Source organism: Callorhinchus milii, unplaced genomic scaffold (assembly GCF_018977255.1).
Source record: "Callorhinchus milii isolate IMCB2004 unplaced genomic scaffold, IMCB_Cmil_1.0 Scaffold29, whole genome shotgun sequence".
Taxonomy (NCBI): Eukaryota; Metazoa; Chordata; class Chondrichthyes; order Chimaeriformes; family Callorhinchidae; genus Callorhinchus; species Callorhinchus milii.
In genome coordinates this window covers 2,408,134-2,422,180 of record NW_024704770.1, presented here as the reverse complement: position 1 = coordinate 2,422,180, position 14,047 = coordinate 2,408,134, and the positions used below count along the sequence as shown (strand labels likewise).

General features: G+C 47.5%; 1 protein-coding gene across 1 annotated transcript in view; it reads left to right on the top strand.

The window, feature by feature from the left end:
* The window catches only part of notch3 (notch receptor 3), a 60,123-nt gene that overhangs the window by 3,613 nt on the left and 42,463 nt on the right, over positions 1–14,047 (top strand). Inside the window, exon 2 of the mRNA XM_042344657.1 lies at positions 2,669–2,747. Coding sequence (XP_042200591.1) covers positions 2,669–2,747 — 79 coding nt within the window. The remainder of the gene's footprint in view (positions 1–2,668; positions 2,748–14,047) is intronic.

Below are 14,047 nucleotides of genomic sequence, written 5' to 3'. Positions count from 1 at the left end.
CCCTAAAGGACTTTCGTACGTTCACATTTCTTCTTTCAATCTCTTTGAGGGACTTTTATGTACGAGAAATCTTAATGAATTGCTTTGGTTAAACATTAAAAAAAATACAGCCTCAACGTGATCTCAACGTCATTCCCGGAATAGTAACACTTGTCACTTTGATTTTTTTTTGGGGGGGGGGGTGCTTTTTTTGCCACCCTCTCCGTTCCCCCCCCCACCACTTCGTTTTTCTCACCTCTGCCGAAAAACATTGATTTGTACGTTTCACACCCCCCCCCCCCCCAATCCCCAGTCAATTCACTTTACAGTGCATCCTGTGAAGCGCTTTGAGACGTCTCGAAGCCGTGATAAGGCGCTGTATCAAATGCCAGGATTATTATTAAGAAAATGCATTTCTCATTGCAAGCATGTCTATATTAAAATCATATTCCACAGAATAAAACCCACACATTTACGTAAGGAAACTAATTTTACACCCTCTTGATGTTATATTTCCAAGTACAGTATAACATTGAGTTTCATTTTAGATTAAGTTGACCTATCTTAAATGCAAGGATTATTAATTATTATTATTATTTGCTGGAATATGGCTTATTGGCTTGACGGCTATCATTCATGTGCGAGTCTAGACATTGAATGGCGGAGAATTATTTGACCTGGGAGGTGAGAGAGAGAGAGGGCAACACAGCATAGCCTATCTTCATCCATCATCTACTTTATAGCCAAACTTATAGCCAAATTATAAAGTGCTGCCACAGTGTGCATGGCACCTCGGCTCATATTTCTTCCCTGCCTCCCTAGCTCAAGGGCATTGAGCACAATGTATTGTACACCTATTCCAAACTTGGCTCACTCATCAGACATCACAGAAAGCATTCTTTATTTTAAAAGAATTTGCACTTTATTTATTTAACGACTTGTTTATTTATTACGCTGAAAGTAAGCAAAAAAACACAGATGAGAAGTGACTGAATCCAAAGCCCTTAAAGGCCAAACCTTAGGCAAGTTTCCTTACTCCACACACACGCCTCTGTTTACCCGGCAGTAAGTAGGAACCCGGTTGTTAGTTGATTGGCGGATCGCTTTCCCGGGGGTAATAATCCCTCCATACACAACGGTCACTCAAGCAATGACTCAATGCCGTGATAATGCAGTATATCAGTTGTGAGGGTTATTAATATTATTATTAAAGATGCAGTTCCCATTGTCGCTGTACATCTGTAGTAGGCTAGTCTGCTTGCTCCCATTACTGGATGTCGTGGACAGGATGATTTTGTCCGGTTTATTCACCGTGCCTGCCTGTGACCTAGATAAGCCCGTCTCTGGTGAAGCTGGGATAGGATAGGGAGAGCACACAAGCTGTCAGTTGCACACGGAGGTGAATGTCTTTGAAGGGAGCAGCGACCGAAAGCAAACTGTAAACTGCCACAAATGAGCTTCCCCTCCTAATTGATGCCTGTATGTATCTCTCCTTCCTTCCCATCTTCAGGTCCCGCCTAATTACCTTCCTATTCGACCGTGCCTATGATTTATCTCCTCCCTGTCTCCCCCCGGCTCAGCATCGTGCTCTGCCACCGTCAAGCGCTCTGGGACCCTACCCTGCGTGAGGGGGCACTATATTGTTGTTGTGTGCTTTTCTGGTCCTTTCCATCGCCTTTTCTTCACCTGATCCTCTCCTGAATCCAATTTCACGTGTATTTTTCCCTCTCCGACCGCACAGATGTGGCCAGAGGGGAGATAACTTCTTGATGTGTTGAGACTGGGCTGCTCTCTCTCTCTCTATCTCTCTGGAGTATATATGTATATCTGCTGAGTGCAATTGCCTGCCGCGTTTTGCCCACAAAATATACAGTCACTACACTTTACAGGGTATCCTGTGAAGCGCTTAGAGACATCTTGAAGACGTGATGCGGCGCTGTATCAAATGCAAGGGTATTATAGTCTCTGTCTGATCGCTAGTCACAATGGGAGAGGAGGCTGGTGTGTTTGGGGCGTTTCAGTAAGTTTACTGCTGTTGTGGGGTAGGGGGAGAAAGTTTAACTGGTTTATTCTGAATGCCCCTAATCATTTAAACCTCTCCCCAGCTTGTACATCAAACTTTTGTATGATTGTGTTTAGATCTGGGTATTTCAGAGGGGAAAACGGTTTCTCAATATTTTTGACTTTGCTGTTTGTTGACGGTTCTACTGTACAGTCACGACCCTTTGCAGTAAATCTTGGGAAGCGCTTTGAGATGCCTCGCAGACGTGATGAGGCGCTATATGAAGTGCAAGGATTGTTATAATTATTTGCTGACGGGATAGTTTTGTCAATGAGTTGCTCGTGTTTTTGCCAACCGACGTAAACCAGGATATTTCATTGTTTCAAAAAACAAATTTTTCAAGAACAATCTCATTGTTTCCTATCGTAATAATAATAAATAATAATAAACTTTGCATTCGATATAGCCCCTTTTAACATTGTTGAGACTTTCTCAAAGTGCTTCAAAGAATGCACTCACTGTAAATGAATTGACTGTATTTTTACTGCAACAAATAAAGGCCTCTTAAATCGGATTGCTTTCAACACGTAGTAATCGCCTGCGGGTTTGAATTTATCTCGACAAACACAATTGTTTTGTTGTTGTTTTCTTTCATCCCTTTCAAATGATCTTTTTACTTTCTTCCAGCGCTGCAATGTCGCGAAAACTCCCCGCTTTGTCAGAATGGGCGATGCATCAAGACCTCGCACGGAGACACATCGTGCCTGTAAGTCGCTCTTTTCATTAAAATCTTGCGTCTGTGTGCGCGTCTCTGTCTGTGTGCACCTCTCTGTCTGTGTGCGCGTCTGTGTGTCTTGTCTCTGTGCGTGTGTCTGTCTGTGTGTGTGTCTGTGTGCGCGTGTCTCTGTCTGTGTGTATGTGTCTGTCTCTGTCTGTGTGTATGTCTGTGTGTGTGTGTGTGTGTGTGCACGCGTCTGCTTTGCAGCTTGTCAAGCAGAGAAGGGTTTGTGCTGCTATCATATCATTCTCAGTAGCTCATATTGATATCTCTCCCCCCGCCCCCCCCCCCCACCCGGGCACTTTTCCCGCCACAGAAAGACTCGCTCACTCACTCGCTCTCCGCTCCACACAGATCTTGCAAAAAACGTGGGAAAGGCATCTTCCCTGTGAGACAAAGAGGTTTGCCCTGCTCCATTAGTAGTGAGTGATCCGTCAATTAATCACGACCTGTGGACTGATAGGATTACAGGCCAAGAAACAATCAAAGCTACGAAGACTAAATTCTTTTATGGCGTTTGATGCAAAGGCATTTATTCACGACGGTATTCCTCGCTTGTGATTAAAAAAACTTAAAAAGCCTACACAATACCGACTGCTTTGTAGCGCAATCCACCTGTTTAGTGTCCCATTTATACTGCACCCTCATACAGAGTGGCATCAGTAGGGAAGATGAACAGGCACCTGAGCAGTAAAACGGGTTGAGGTAAATGGGGAAAGAGCTGGTTGTTCTGTGCACTCGCTTGCTATAGTCTCAGCCGATTCGTGTCCAGGGAATCATAAAGTCTCTGAATGTCCTAAACCTGTGTTCGTGGTCGTGTTTAACTGAGCTGTGTCCTTGGGCACTGCACCATCTCTGGTGCATGTGGACTGTGTGGAGACTGTACAGTCCACTGTAACTGTGTCTAATTGGAACCATATAACATGTCACCAAGTGCGTGTACACAACACCTGTGGCTAGAGAGGAGGTCACAGTGTTCTACAGAACCCTTTTCTCTTCACATTTACTTCTACTTTTAATTATTATATATATTATTACTGCCAGAGCAGGGGATTGTCTCGGGTCTTGTCTCCGTGTTCAGAATAATATCCTAACAATATTATTCTAAAAAATATTTTGTGTGAGACATTCTCCAAAGCTTGTTAACCGAGGACTTGTTAATGTTGGGAACCATGTTATGGAGGTGAGGGGTGGGGGTATGTGACCTCTTCGACCGTGCCTACGGCCACCTCCCCTCTCTCCGTTCCCGGCCCCCCCCCCCTCAGCTCAGTGTCAAGCTCAGGCAATATTGAGCGCTCCGAGACACTACGCTGTGTGACGGGTGTGAGCTGTAGTTTTTGAAACAAGCGGAGAGATGCAGGTGGAATGCCTACACAATCCACAGTGGCTGTGCTGGAATGTGTGGCGCAGGTGGATTAAATGGAGCCTGGAGCATGAAATACCTTCTGAGCACAGCGAGTGTGAAGGAAGGGGTTAAGTTGATAGCATGTGCTAAGGACGGAGTGGATTGAGATGCTTTTGAGTCGCTGATGAATGTGGCCCCTATGTTCCCAAAAAGCTCAGCTAATTCCTCGTTCTTCCCCTCTCCTCGCTCTGCCCCACCCCCTCCTCCCCTTCCCCTTCCATGTGTAGGCTTGGGCTGTGGATGTGGAACTCTTCCTCCACGTCCCTTTGCTTCTCCTTGCCTTCAGGACCCTCTTAAACTGCTGTCCCTTTGGCCATGCCTTGGGATCCACACTCTCCCCACCCCTCACCTCCTCTTGTTCCTGCTCCGTTCACCTTGCACCATCCTGGCAGTCGCGTGGACATGTCATGAACTCAAATTATATGGAGTCCTGTAGCTCAGTGGTTAGAGCACTCGCCTCACAACCGAGAGACATGGGTTTGATTCCCGACAGGGTGAAACGCTGGACAAGTTTCTTTGCTCCACACACCCGCCTCTGTTTACCTAATAGTAAGTAGGAAGCCAGTTGTTGCTTGATTGGTAGATCGCTTTTCTGGGGGTAATACTCTCTCCAAAATAATAGTAATAATAATGTGGTCACTCAATCTACGACTGTTTGTGGGACACTGCTGTGCACAATTGGCTGCCACGTTTCATCCACAAAACACACAGTCACTACACTTTACAGTGTATCCTGTGAAGCACTTTGGGACGTCTCAAAGACGTGATAAGACGATATATCAAATGCAAGGATTATTATTATTATTCTGCCTCTAAAGCTACGTTTGACACTTGGCTGACATTTTGTACACTGTATGTATCCCACCATTATTATTTCCTTAAAAAAATCTTATCTAATTTACTTCTGAATGAGAAGGAATTTTGCGGAAAGCTAGACTTTCCGGGTAAACCATGTGCTCTCGTAAGTTAATCACCGAAGGTTGCAGGCGGGTCTGGACAAGCGGAGGGAGACAGGAAGGGGCACGATTCCAAACTGTACCTGGGATCTCAACCTATAATAAAGATTTTGAAAAGTAATCTTTAATTCAGGCTCCGAGGCTTGCTACGCTGCGTGAAGGGTGCCGTGTAACTGCAGGTTGTTGCTGTTGATTGAGCGAGAGGGGATTTGGGAGAAGGGTTAGCAACAACAACAAATGACATTCACACAGCGCCTTTCACGTCGAGAGGACGTCCCAAGGCGCTGGACAGTCAGGAATCCACGCCATATAGCAGTGCAACACTCACAAATTTGATGGCTTTGCTGAGCTGGGGTTTGCTGTACCTTGACAAACCAGTCTGTGTGGAGCACATCAGCCTGCTCCCTGAGCGCGGAGGCCATCAGACAGACAGCACATGGCAAAGCCAATGTCGAAGGGGCGGGTTTGGGGTGGGAGGAGGAGAGAGTTGTAACTTGGCATTTACACAAGCAGGAGGAGGACGAGAGAGAGAGAGAAAGAGGAGAGCAAGAGATCGGGAGGGAGACAGAGGGGGAGGGAGAAGGAGGGATGGAGGAGATATAATTCAGAAATATAATAACAATCCTTGCATTTGATGCAGTGTCTTATCACTTCTTCCAGGCGTCTCAAAGTGCAACACAAGATACACTGTAAAGTGAATTGACTGTATATTTTGTGGGTGGAATGACCAGCTTTAACCATTTCAGTGTCGGGCGAGCATAATTTGAATAATCACCCTATGTTTTCTTAAGAATAATTGTTTTTAAGCTCGAGTGCGCCACGGGGCAGTGTTATGGATGTCTGTTAGGTTTGATAGCCAGGATATCAAGGGATATGGGCAAAGGCGGGTAAATGGAGTTGAGGTACTACAGATCAGCCACGATCTAGAAGAATGGCAGAACAGGCTCAAGGGGCTGAATGGCCTCCTCCTGTTCCTCTGCTCCTGTAAGATTGCAGTAGTGTACAGTAGGACTAACTGGAAAAGAAAAGAAGTCTTTGAAGGGTTAAGGAATGGGATGAGCAACGCCTGGTTTGTGATTCACGGGCTGTTTTTGATGTGCAAGCAATCCCGTGCGTAATAAGGAACAGAGAGATATCAAGGCATATCATTTGTACAAGCTTTTGTAAATGGTTATGCAAATCCACTCTGAGAGCCTGGGTTATAAACAGACACAGGATATTGCCCAATATTGTGCAGAGCTGTTGGTGGGAACGATGTGTTTTTCTGCAGAATCGAGCACAGTTCTGACCGACTGACTAGGTGTTTGTTTATTCCCTCAGCCTGATGTGCTACAGATCTGATTTTATCACTGCCTTCAGGGCTAGGTGTGATCGACCGCACATAGCAGATTGGCCTCTCTCCTCCCTCCCCTCGATCCTCTGCTTCAGGGAGTCCAGTGAATTGAATGGGGAACATTTGAGAAATTCACCTGAGCTGGTCTGAATGACTGGCCGAATGACCTATTGCCTCCAGATCATTGGCAGCCTCCAGCCATTTAACACAAACACACCTGAAACTTTAAACTGATTCCTCTCTTTCTTTTCGCCCCCCTTTGTGCTGGCACCTCCCTAACCTCCTGACCTGCTTTCTACCCCACTCCGCTCCCCGCCGCCGCCTCCGCTCGGCTGTCTCCGGCCTCCCTCCTGCTTGTCCCTCGTCCCCTCCGCTCCACCGTCGACAGCCGCGCTTTCAGCCACTATGCCCCGAAACTCTTGTCACTCTCTCCCGCCCCTCTTTTTAGATCACAACGGAAGATCTTGGTCCTCAATCGTGCTTACGGTAACCTCCTCCCTCCCCAGCTGGCCATCAGGCTCCGCCACTGTTGAGCGTTCTGAAAGGCTACCCCACGTGAAGGGCGCTGTGTAAATGCAGGTTGTTGTCAGTCTTGACATCTCTAGAGAGGGTGTCACCAGGGTTCTGAACCGTTGCTATCTCTATTCCTGCTCCTCATAACCTGCTTCTTACAAGGGGAGGAGATTGTGTCTGGTGTGTGTGGTTGATTTAATGTGCTGTTATTAACGCAGCGTGTGGGTGTGGAGCTAACTGGAACGAGAATGGGCTTTATTATTCCTCTTGTGCTAGCCGTGTTTAAAAGTGGTTGACTACATAATAATTAATAATCCTGTCACTCCTTCTGGTTTTACAAATGGTTTACACAGAGTGGTGAGTGCGTGAGAAAGGGAGGCAGTGGACATAGGTTGTGTTCGCAAATTCAAGAGGGAACTGGCGAGGTATTTGGTGGAGAAATCAGTTGAGTGGTAGGAGAGAGAGAGAGAGAATGGTGGGAGAGTGACAGACAGCGAGAGGGTGAGAGCGACCAAGAGAGAGTGTGTGGGAGAGACTGAGAGAGAGTGTGAATGGAGAGAGCCAGGAAGAGAGCGCGTTAGAGTGACCGAGAGAGAGAGAGAGAGGGTGGAGGAGAGAGAGAGAGAGAGAGACAGAAAGAGAGAGTGGTATAGTCGTGAGCCTTAGAGAAAGGGAGGTGTTTTTAATTATTTTTACACTTGGGCTTTGAGACTGACCAGCTGCGGTGTGTGGCTGTGCATTCCTCTGTTCCAAGATCCTGGAATGTCAACTCTTTAAATCCCAGCACTGACCTTTGGCACTCAGCGGGATTTATTTATTGCTGTAAGACTTGCTGTACGCACCAGCCCCCCCCCTCACTGTAACAAGCTCGCAAATAACCCGGCCTTTGATGAACCAGTGCTGCTTACATCTCATCCCCTTATTGATGGCTGAGGTGGGGAGCTTTGTGTAGACAATCTGTGAGGCCTGAAATTCCAATGGTCTTAGGCTTAAAATCATTGGGGGTAGAAATTCCATCATTGCCTTTATACAGTGGAGTTCCCAAGGGCAGTGGTTAGAATACTTGACTTGCAAGCGAGAGGACCTGAGTTCAATTCCCGCCCGGACAGGGCGAAACTTGGTCAAGTTTCCTTACTCCACACACACACACGCGCGCGCGCCTCTGTTTACCGAGCAGTAAGTAGGAATCCGGTTGTTAGTCGATTGGCGAATCGCTTTTCCAGGGGGAAATAATCCCTTCAAAATAAACAAATAATAATCCGTTCACTCAATCCAGAGTTGTTTGTAGGACGCAAAATATCCAGTCAATTCACTTTACAGTATAGTCTGTGAAGCGCTTTGAGACATCTCGAAGTTGTGATAAGACTCTATATCAAATGCAAGGATTATTAGCGTTTCACAGCATCCAGAATCCGTCAAATTCTAATAAAGTTTTAATCATATTCCTTCATTTGATAAAGCACCTTATCCCATTGTCGAGACTTTGCGACATTCCAGAGTGCTTCACAGAATATATAAATGGGACCTTGGTTTTATGCCAAAGGGGACATCAATGATAATTCAGGGTCCCCCCACCGCCCGCCCAACCCCCACCCCAGTACACTACTGGGGTGTCTGCTTGGACTTTCAGCTCAAGTCCCAACATAGGGTTTGATCCCACATCCAATAGCCCAGTGCTACAAACCGAGAGCCAAGCCAATGGGATTGTACAATGATGGAATGGGATTTATAATAATAATCCTTGCATTTGATATAGCGCCTTATCACGTCTTTGAGAGACGTCGTCACAGAATATACTGTAAAGTGAATTGGCCGTATATTTTGTGGGCGAAAATGCGGCAGCTTTCCACACACAAACAGTCGTGGATTGAGGTGACCAAATTATTATTATCTGTACATGAACCAATAAATCCCTGGAAATGGATCAGCTGTAATCGAGTGCGGTTTGGCGAGGTGGTGAGTAAGGGGTACTGTTGCTCTAACACTTGTTGCCAGAGGTTACCGTTCTGTTTAATTGTGCGCCGTCAGTCTTATCTAATCGCGGCTGCCCCTGATTCTACGGATTTGTGGCTCGAGGCAGGAGAGCAGCTAAGAAGAGACTGTACACAGTTGACTTCTTTGTCTCTTTGTGGGACCTTTACAATGGGCGACTTTGTCAGAATGTTTTTAAAAGCGTTTTTCTCGTGTTACTTACATGTAGTTGTAAGATGAAACTTGGAAAATCTTCCTTTCGGCCTTGCGACGAACGGGATCTGTTACAGAGAGGAGTTGTAGTTGGGTATGAGGTCGGTGAGCTGAAGAGACTAAAATCTCTGTCGCTCTCCCTTGATCTGGGACTGGACATTGCAGGGAGAGTGCTCAGCTTAATATTAATAATGCACATTATTATTATTAATAATCCTAGCCTTTGATGTAGCGCCTTATCACGTCTTCGAGACGTCTCAAAGCGCTTCACAGGATATACTTTCGCCCACAAATATACAGTCAATTCACTTTACAGTCTATTCTGTGAAGCGCTTTGAGACGTCCAGAAGATGTGAAAAGCGCTATATCAAATGCAAGGATTATTATTATTATACTGTCAGTGTAGAGAAACCTGGCAGCCAATTGCCCACCGCAGTGTCCCACAAACAGTCATGGATTATTATTATTATACGGCTCAGAAGTTTAAAACAGGTCGTTTAAAATGTACCCTTTTAAATTCTCAGATTACCTAACGCCATCACACGTGTTAAGCATTAGTGAGTCAGTAACAACAAGTGGCATTTTCACAGCGCCTTTCACATTTTGGGACGTCCTCCCTATGTAATTGTAATTTTGTTGTTGTTGTCGAGAGGATGTCCCAAGTTGCTGGATCCACACCCGAGCTGAGGGTTGGGATCAGGAGTGGTGGAGGGCAGGGAGGGTGACCGAAGGTGCGGTCAAAGAGGGGGGGTTTTGAGACGGGTCTTGAAGGAGGCAAGGGAAGGGGCGAGGCAGAGGGTATGTGGGATCGACAGTAGGTGATGGAAGAGTGTTGAATAATGGGCCTGAGTGAATTGTCCCCACAATTATTTCAAAGCAGAGATGCCAACTATGTGCTGTATTCACTAGCCATGTTCCAGATAAAAGTAGCTCGTGACCCCATCACTCCCGAACCTCGCCCAACTCCACTGGCTCCCCATCCCCCAGAGGATTGAGTTCAAGATCCTCGTCCTCGTCTTTAAGGCAATCCATGGCCTTGCCCTCTCCCACCTCTCTGACCTGCTGACCATCATCCCTCCCCTATGCTCAAGCCCCGACACCTGACTGTTCAGCGCTTTGGGAAGTCCTCCTGACTTGAAAAGGCGCTCTATAAATGTAATTGTGTTGTTGTTGTTGTTGTTTGAGTAGTACAGTGTAGAGGTTTCTCAGTGAAATGATGATTTTGGCATTGCCCACCGCAGTTTCATTGTTCACCTTATCTCCTCAACTGCCAGCAGCGAGCCCTTCCCCAGCATTATATGTGATTGTGACTCACTGAGCAGTGGGAATTGTGGTTGAAACTCAAAGTGACCTCATCCTCAGCATGAAACTCACCGGGGCAAATATGGTTCAGCAACAAAAACAACCCCAGAGCTCATCCACGTTCCGCCAACTGTTGGATATTGGACGCTGGATATCCAAGCCATTGGATCAATCCAGATCAGACTCCTTTCAGCCTGTTTCGGATTCCACTCACATTTTCAAGACGGAGGTGAATAGATATTTGTCTAGGGTCACCTCCCCCCGGCTTGGAGTCATTCTCCGCCACTGTCAAGCGCTCCGGGACGCTACCCTGCGTGACGTGACTTGTTGATGTTGTTGTGTCTGGAGTAGAAAACTAGAAAACTTGTAGAAAACTACAAGTGTTGGTGGGGCCGGGGGCTTTGTGGTTTGCATTGTCTCGGGCGGGAGGGCTCCAGGAGAAAGTTGTTCTTGAATTTCTGTGTTGCTACCACACCCTCAGTTCTACTCAGTGTGAGGTGAGTCAATCTCCGCTGTGCGGGTGTGGCGTGTGTGTGGTGTGTATGTTTGCAGCCCCTGGATTTGAATGTGTTCCCCATAAGGCAGGCAGGAAGAGGACACTGTGTGAGTTGCCTTAGGCTCCCTTTAAGGAGAGTTTCACAAAGACAATCCTAGAGGCACAGTTGTCTGGAGAGGGCTGGGTTCAAACAAACGCCTGTCCACTGCCCAGAGGAGCGTTGAACTGTAATTTAACGGGGGGGGCTGGTGGGCGGGGGTGGTGGGGGGGGGGGGGGCAGGAGGTAACAACAACCTGCATTTATATAGCACTCTTCTCTCACGTCACAGAGGTGGAATCTGAGCCCGAGCCAGGGGGAGAAGGAGGGGAGAGGGGAAGTGAGCGTAGCATGATCAAAAAGGAAGGTCTTTAGGCAGGATTTGAAACGAGGGAGGGGACAAAGTGGAGGGATCGAGGTAGAGCGTTCCAGAGTTTTGGGACGTAGTGGCTGGAGGCGCAGACACCGATGGTGGAGCGGAGGGGGAGACGGACAAATAGGGGGCCGGAGCCAGCCAAGCGAAGGCAGTGGGTGGTAGAGTGGGCGGGGGGGGGAAGTAGGTTGGAGAGGTAGGGTGGTGCGAGGGAGAGGAAAAGAATAGAAATACACTACACACACACACAAACCACAAAGTGACTGCTGCCTGCCCAAGTGTCAGCTGCTAAGAGGAGTCCCAGACTGTGTTGAAGAGAGGCTTGAGTGTGCGGCGATTGGCAGACGAGACACTGAGCTCAGAAATGCCACACGTCTCTGCAAGATTTCACGTGGAACATTTAAGCGCATGCTCTCATTGCAGGCAATCCCAATTAGCAGTAATAACCCTCGTATTTGATATAACGCCTTATCATGTGTTTGAGACGTCTCAAAGCACTTCACAGGATACTCTGTAAAAAGAATTGACTATGGTTGTGGGTGAACTTTTTTAAAAGAGAAACGTAAGCTTTGGCGTGTTTTTGTAAGCAGAACAAAGTGAAATTGCCATCCGTTAGTGAACATATACACACACACACACACACAGAGATCGGGCAGTGCAAAGCAAGTTTCTCCCCCAGCTTTAGGATGTTCAGCCTTGAGCTTGGAGGATTCCAGTTTTATTTAGCTTTTATTTTGCAGTCTTAGTGGATGCGAGGTTAATTTGTAGTATTTATAGAATAATAAAATCCTACCGCACAGAAGGAGGCCATTCGGTCCATCATGCCTGCGCTGGCTACCAACTAGTCCCACTCCCCCCGCTCTTACCCCATAGCTCGGTACGTTTTTTCCTTTTCAAGTACCTATCCAATTCCCTTTTGAAAGCGATAATCGAATCTGCTTTCAGGCAGTACATTCCAGACCGTAACAACTCTCTCCGGGTGAACACATTTCTCCTCTTTGGTTCCTTTGCCAATTATCTTAAAAGTATTGAACCCACTGTTAACTGCACGGATGTGGGCATGAGCTGGTGTTGGAAGGGAGCTCGATAGCTGCTACCAGAGGGCACACACGCCAGCTCGTACATTGTACAAAAGTGCTGCTTGAGGCAGAGAGAAAGGCAAAGCCAAGCCTAGTGCAGTGGGTATGAATGGGTTGAGAAGGAGAGAGGCGGGTGTGGGGAAGGGGGGGGGGAAAGAGAGAAAAGACAGATGTGCTGTTCGGATGAGGCACCCAGAGGGATTGGAGACTTGAGAAAATATAATACGGGTATGAAAGAACTCAGGGGGGGGAAAAAGGCTCGAACAGTCGTCCCTTTCAGATGCTAATGCGGTCCTGGAGTTTACAAACAGTGACACAGTGATTCACGGCTGTGCTGCATGTGAAAGGCTTTGAGTGAGTTGGCATTTTAAGGGCTCGGGCGTTGCCATGGGAAGGAAGGGGGTTTGGCGAGATACTGTGCCGTGATTGTATGCCGAGGGATGAAACAGCCCGTGTGAGGGGGTCAGTGGTAGGTGGGGGGAGGCAGAAGAGCGGCCATTTCAAACAGCGTTTAGTGCGGAGCAGAGCTGCCAACGGGGAGAGCTTCCGGAAATTGCCGTGTGGGTCCGGGCGGAAACAAAATTCCGGAGGAAAATTCTCTCCTCCACAAGGGACCCTCCATTGGCAACCCCTGACGGAGCCGGGGTTAAGAAATCGTCAAATGAAGGTTATCACTCACTCCATAGCTGTTGGTGGGATGTTGCTGGGTGCCATCGTGCTCCCGGGTTTCCTACAAATAAACTCATTCCACACTTGACAGTAAATCCTGTGAAGCGCTTTGGGACGTCCTCCAGGCTTTTCGGAGGGCAGGATTGTTGTTATGATTCCCACAGTACTGACTCCTCCGCCTCTCCCACTCCACAGCGGAGAGTGGGGCAGGATGCCCTGAGATGTTGGTCAATATGTCCCCCAGTGCCCAACCCATACACACCCCAGGGAGATCGACCAGGCCATGGCGATTCATCAGCTGAGATGAGCTAACTCCCCACAGACCTGTCCGTGCACCGACCACTGCTTAGTGCTGCATTAACAACAATAATAAGCCTTGCACTTGATAGAACATCTTTGCGCCGTCTCAAAGCGCTTCACCGAATACACTGTAAAGTGAATTGACTGCGTAAGTTGCGGGCGAAGCGCAGCAGCCAATCGCGCACGACAGCGTCCCACAAACAGCATTTTAGTCGTCCCGAAGCCATGATAATTCAATGCCAGAATTATTATTGTTTGAAGAAGTCATCGATCGGAAATTCCAGAGATCCTTTGGGCAGGGATACGCTTGCCCTCCAAGGCTAACGCACAGTTTCCAAGGGAGGGAGGGATGGAGGGAGGAGATTTCAGGAGGATATGAAAAGACTCGCTAGCAAGCAGCACATTGTTTCAGGTATATCTGGTAACTGGCAACAGCTCTGCTTTCAGGCACTGCTCGGGCAGAACAAACACTGCTGCTTTGGTGCCATAGAAACCCAGGGTTGGGGGCTGGGAGCAAAGAGAAGCTTAAAGAGACACAGTCTTCTTTGTTGGTTTTCACAGGCCGGTGGCAATGAAAACTATTACGGAGCTACAGTCCGCCTCTGAGACCGTGGGTCAGGAGAGCGAGCACCGAGACAGTG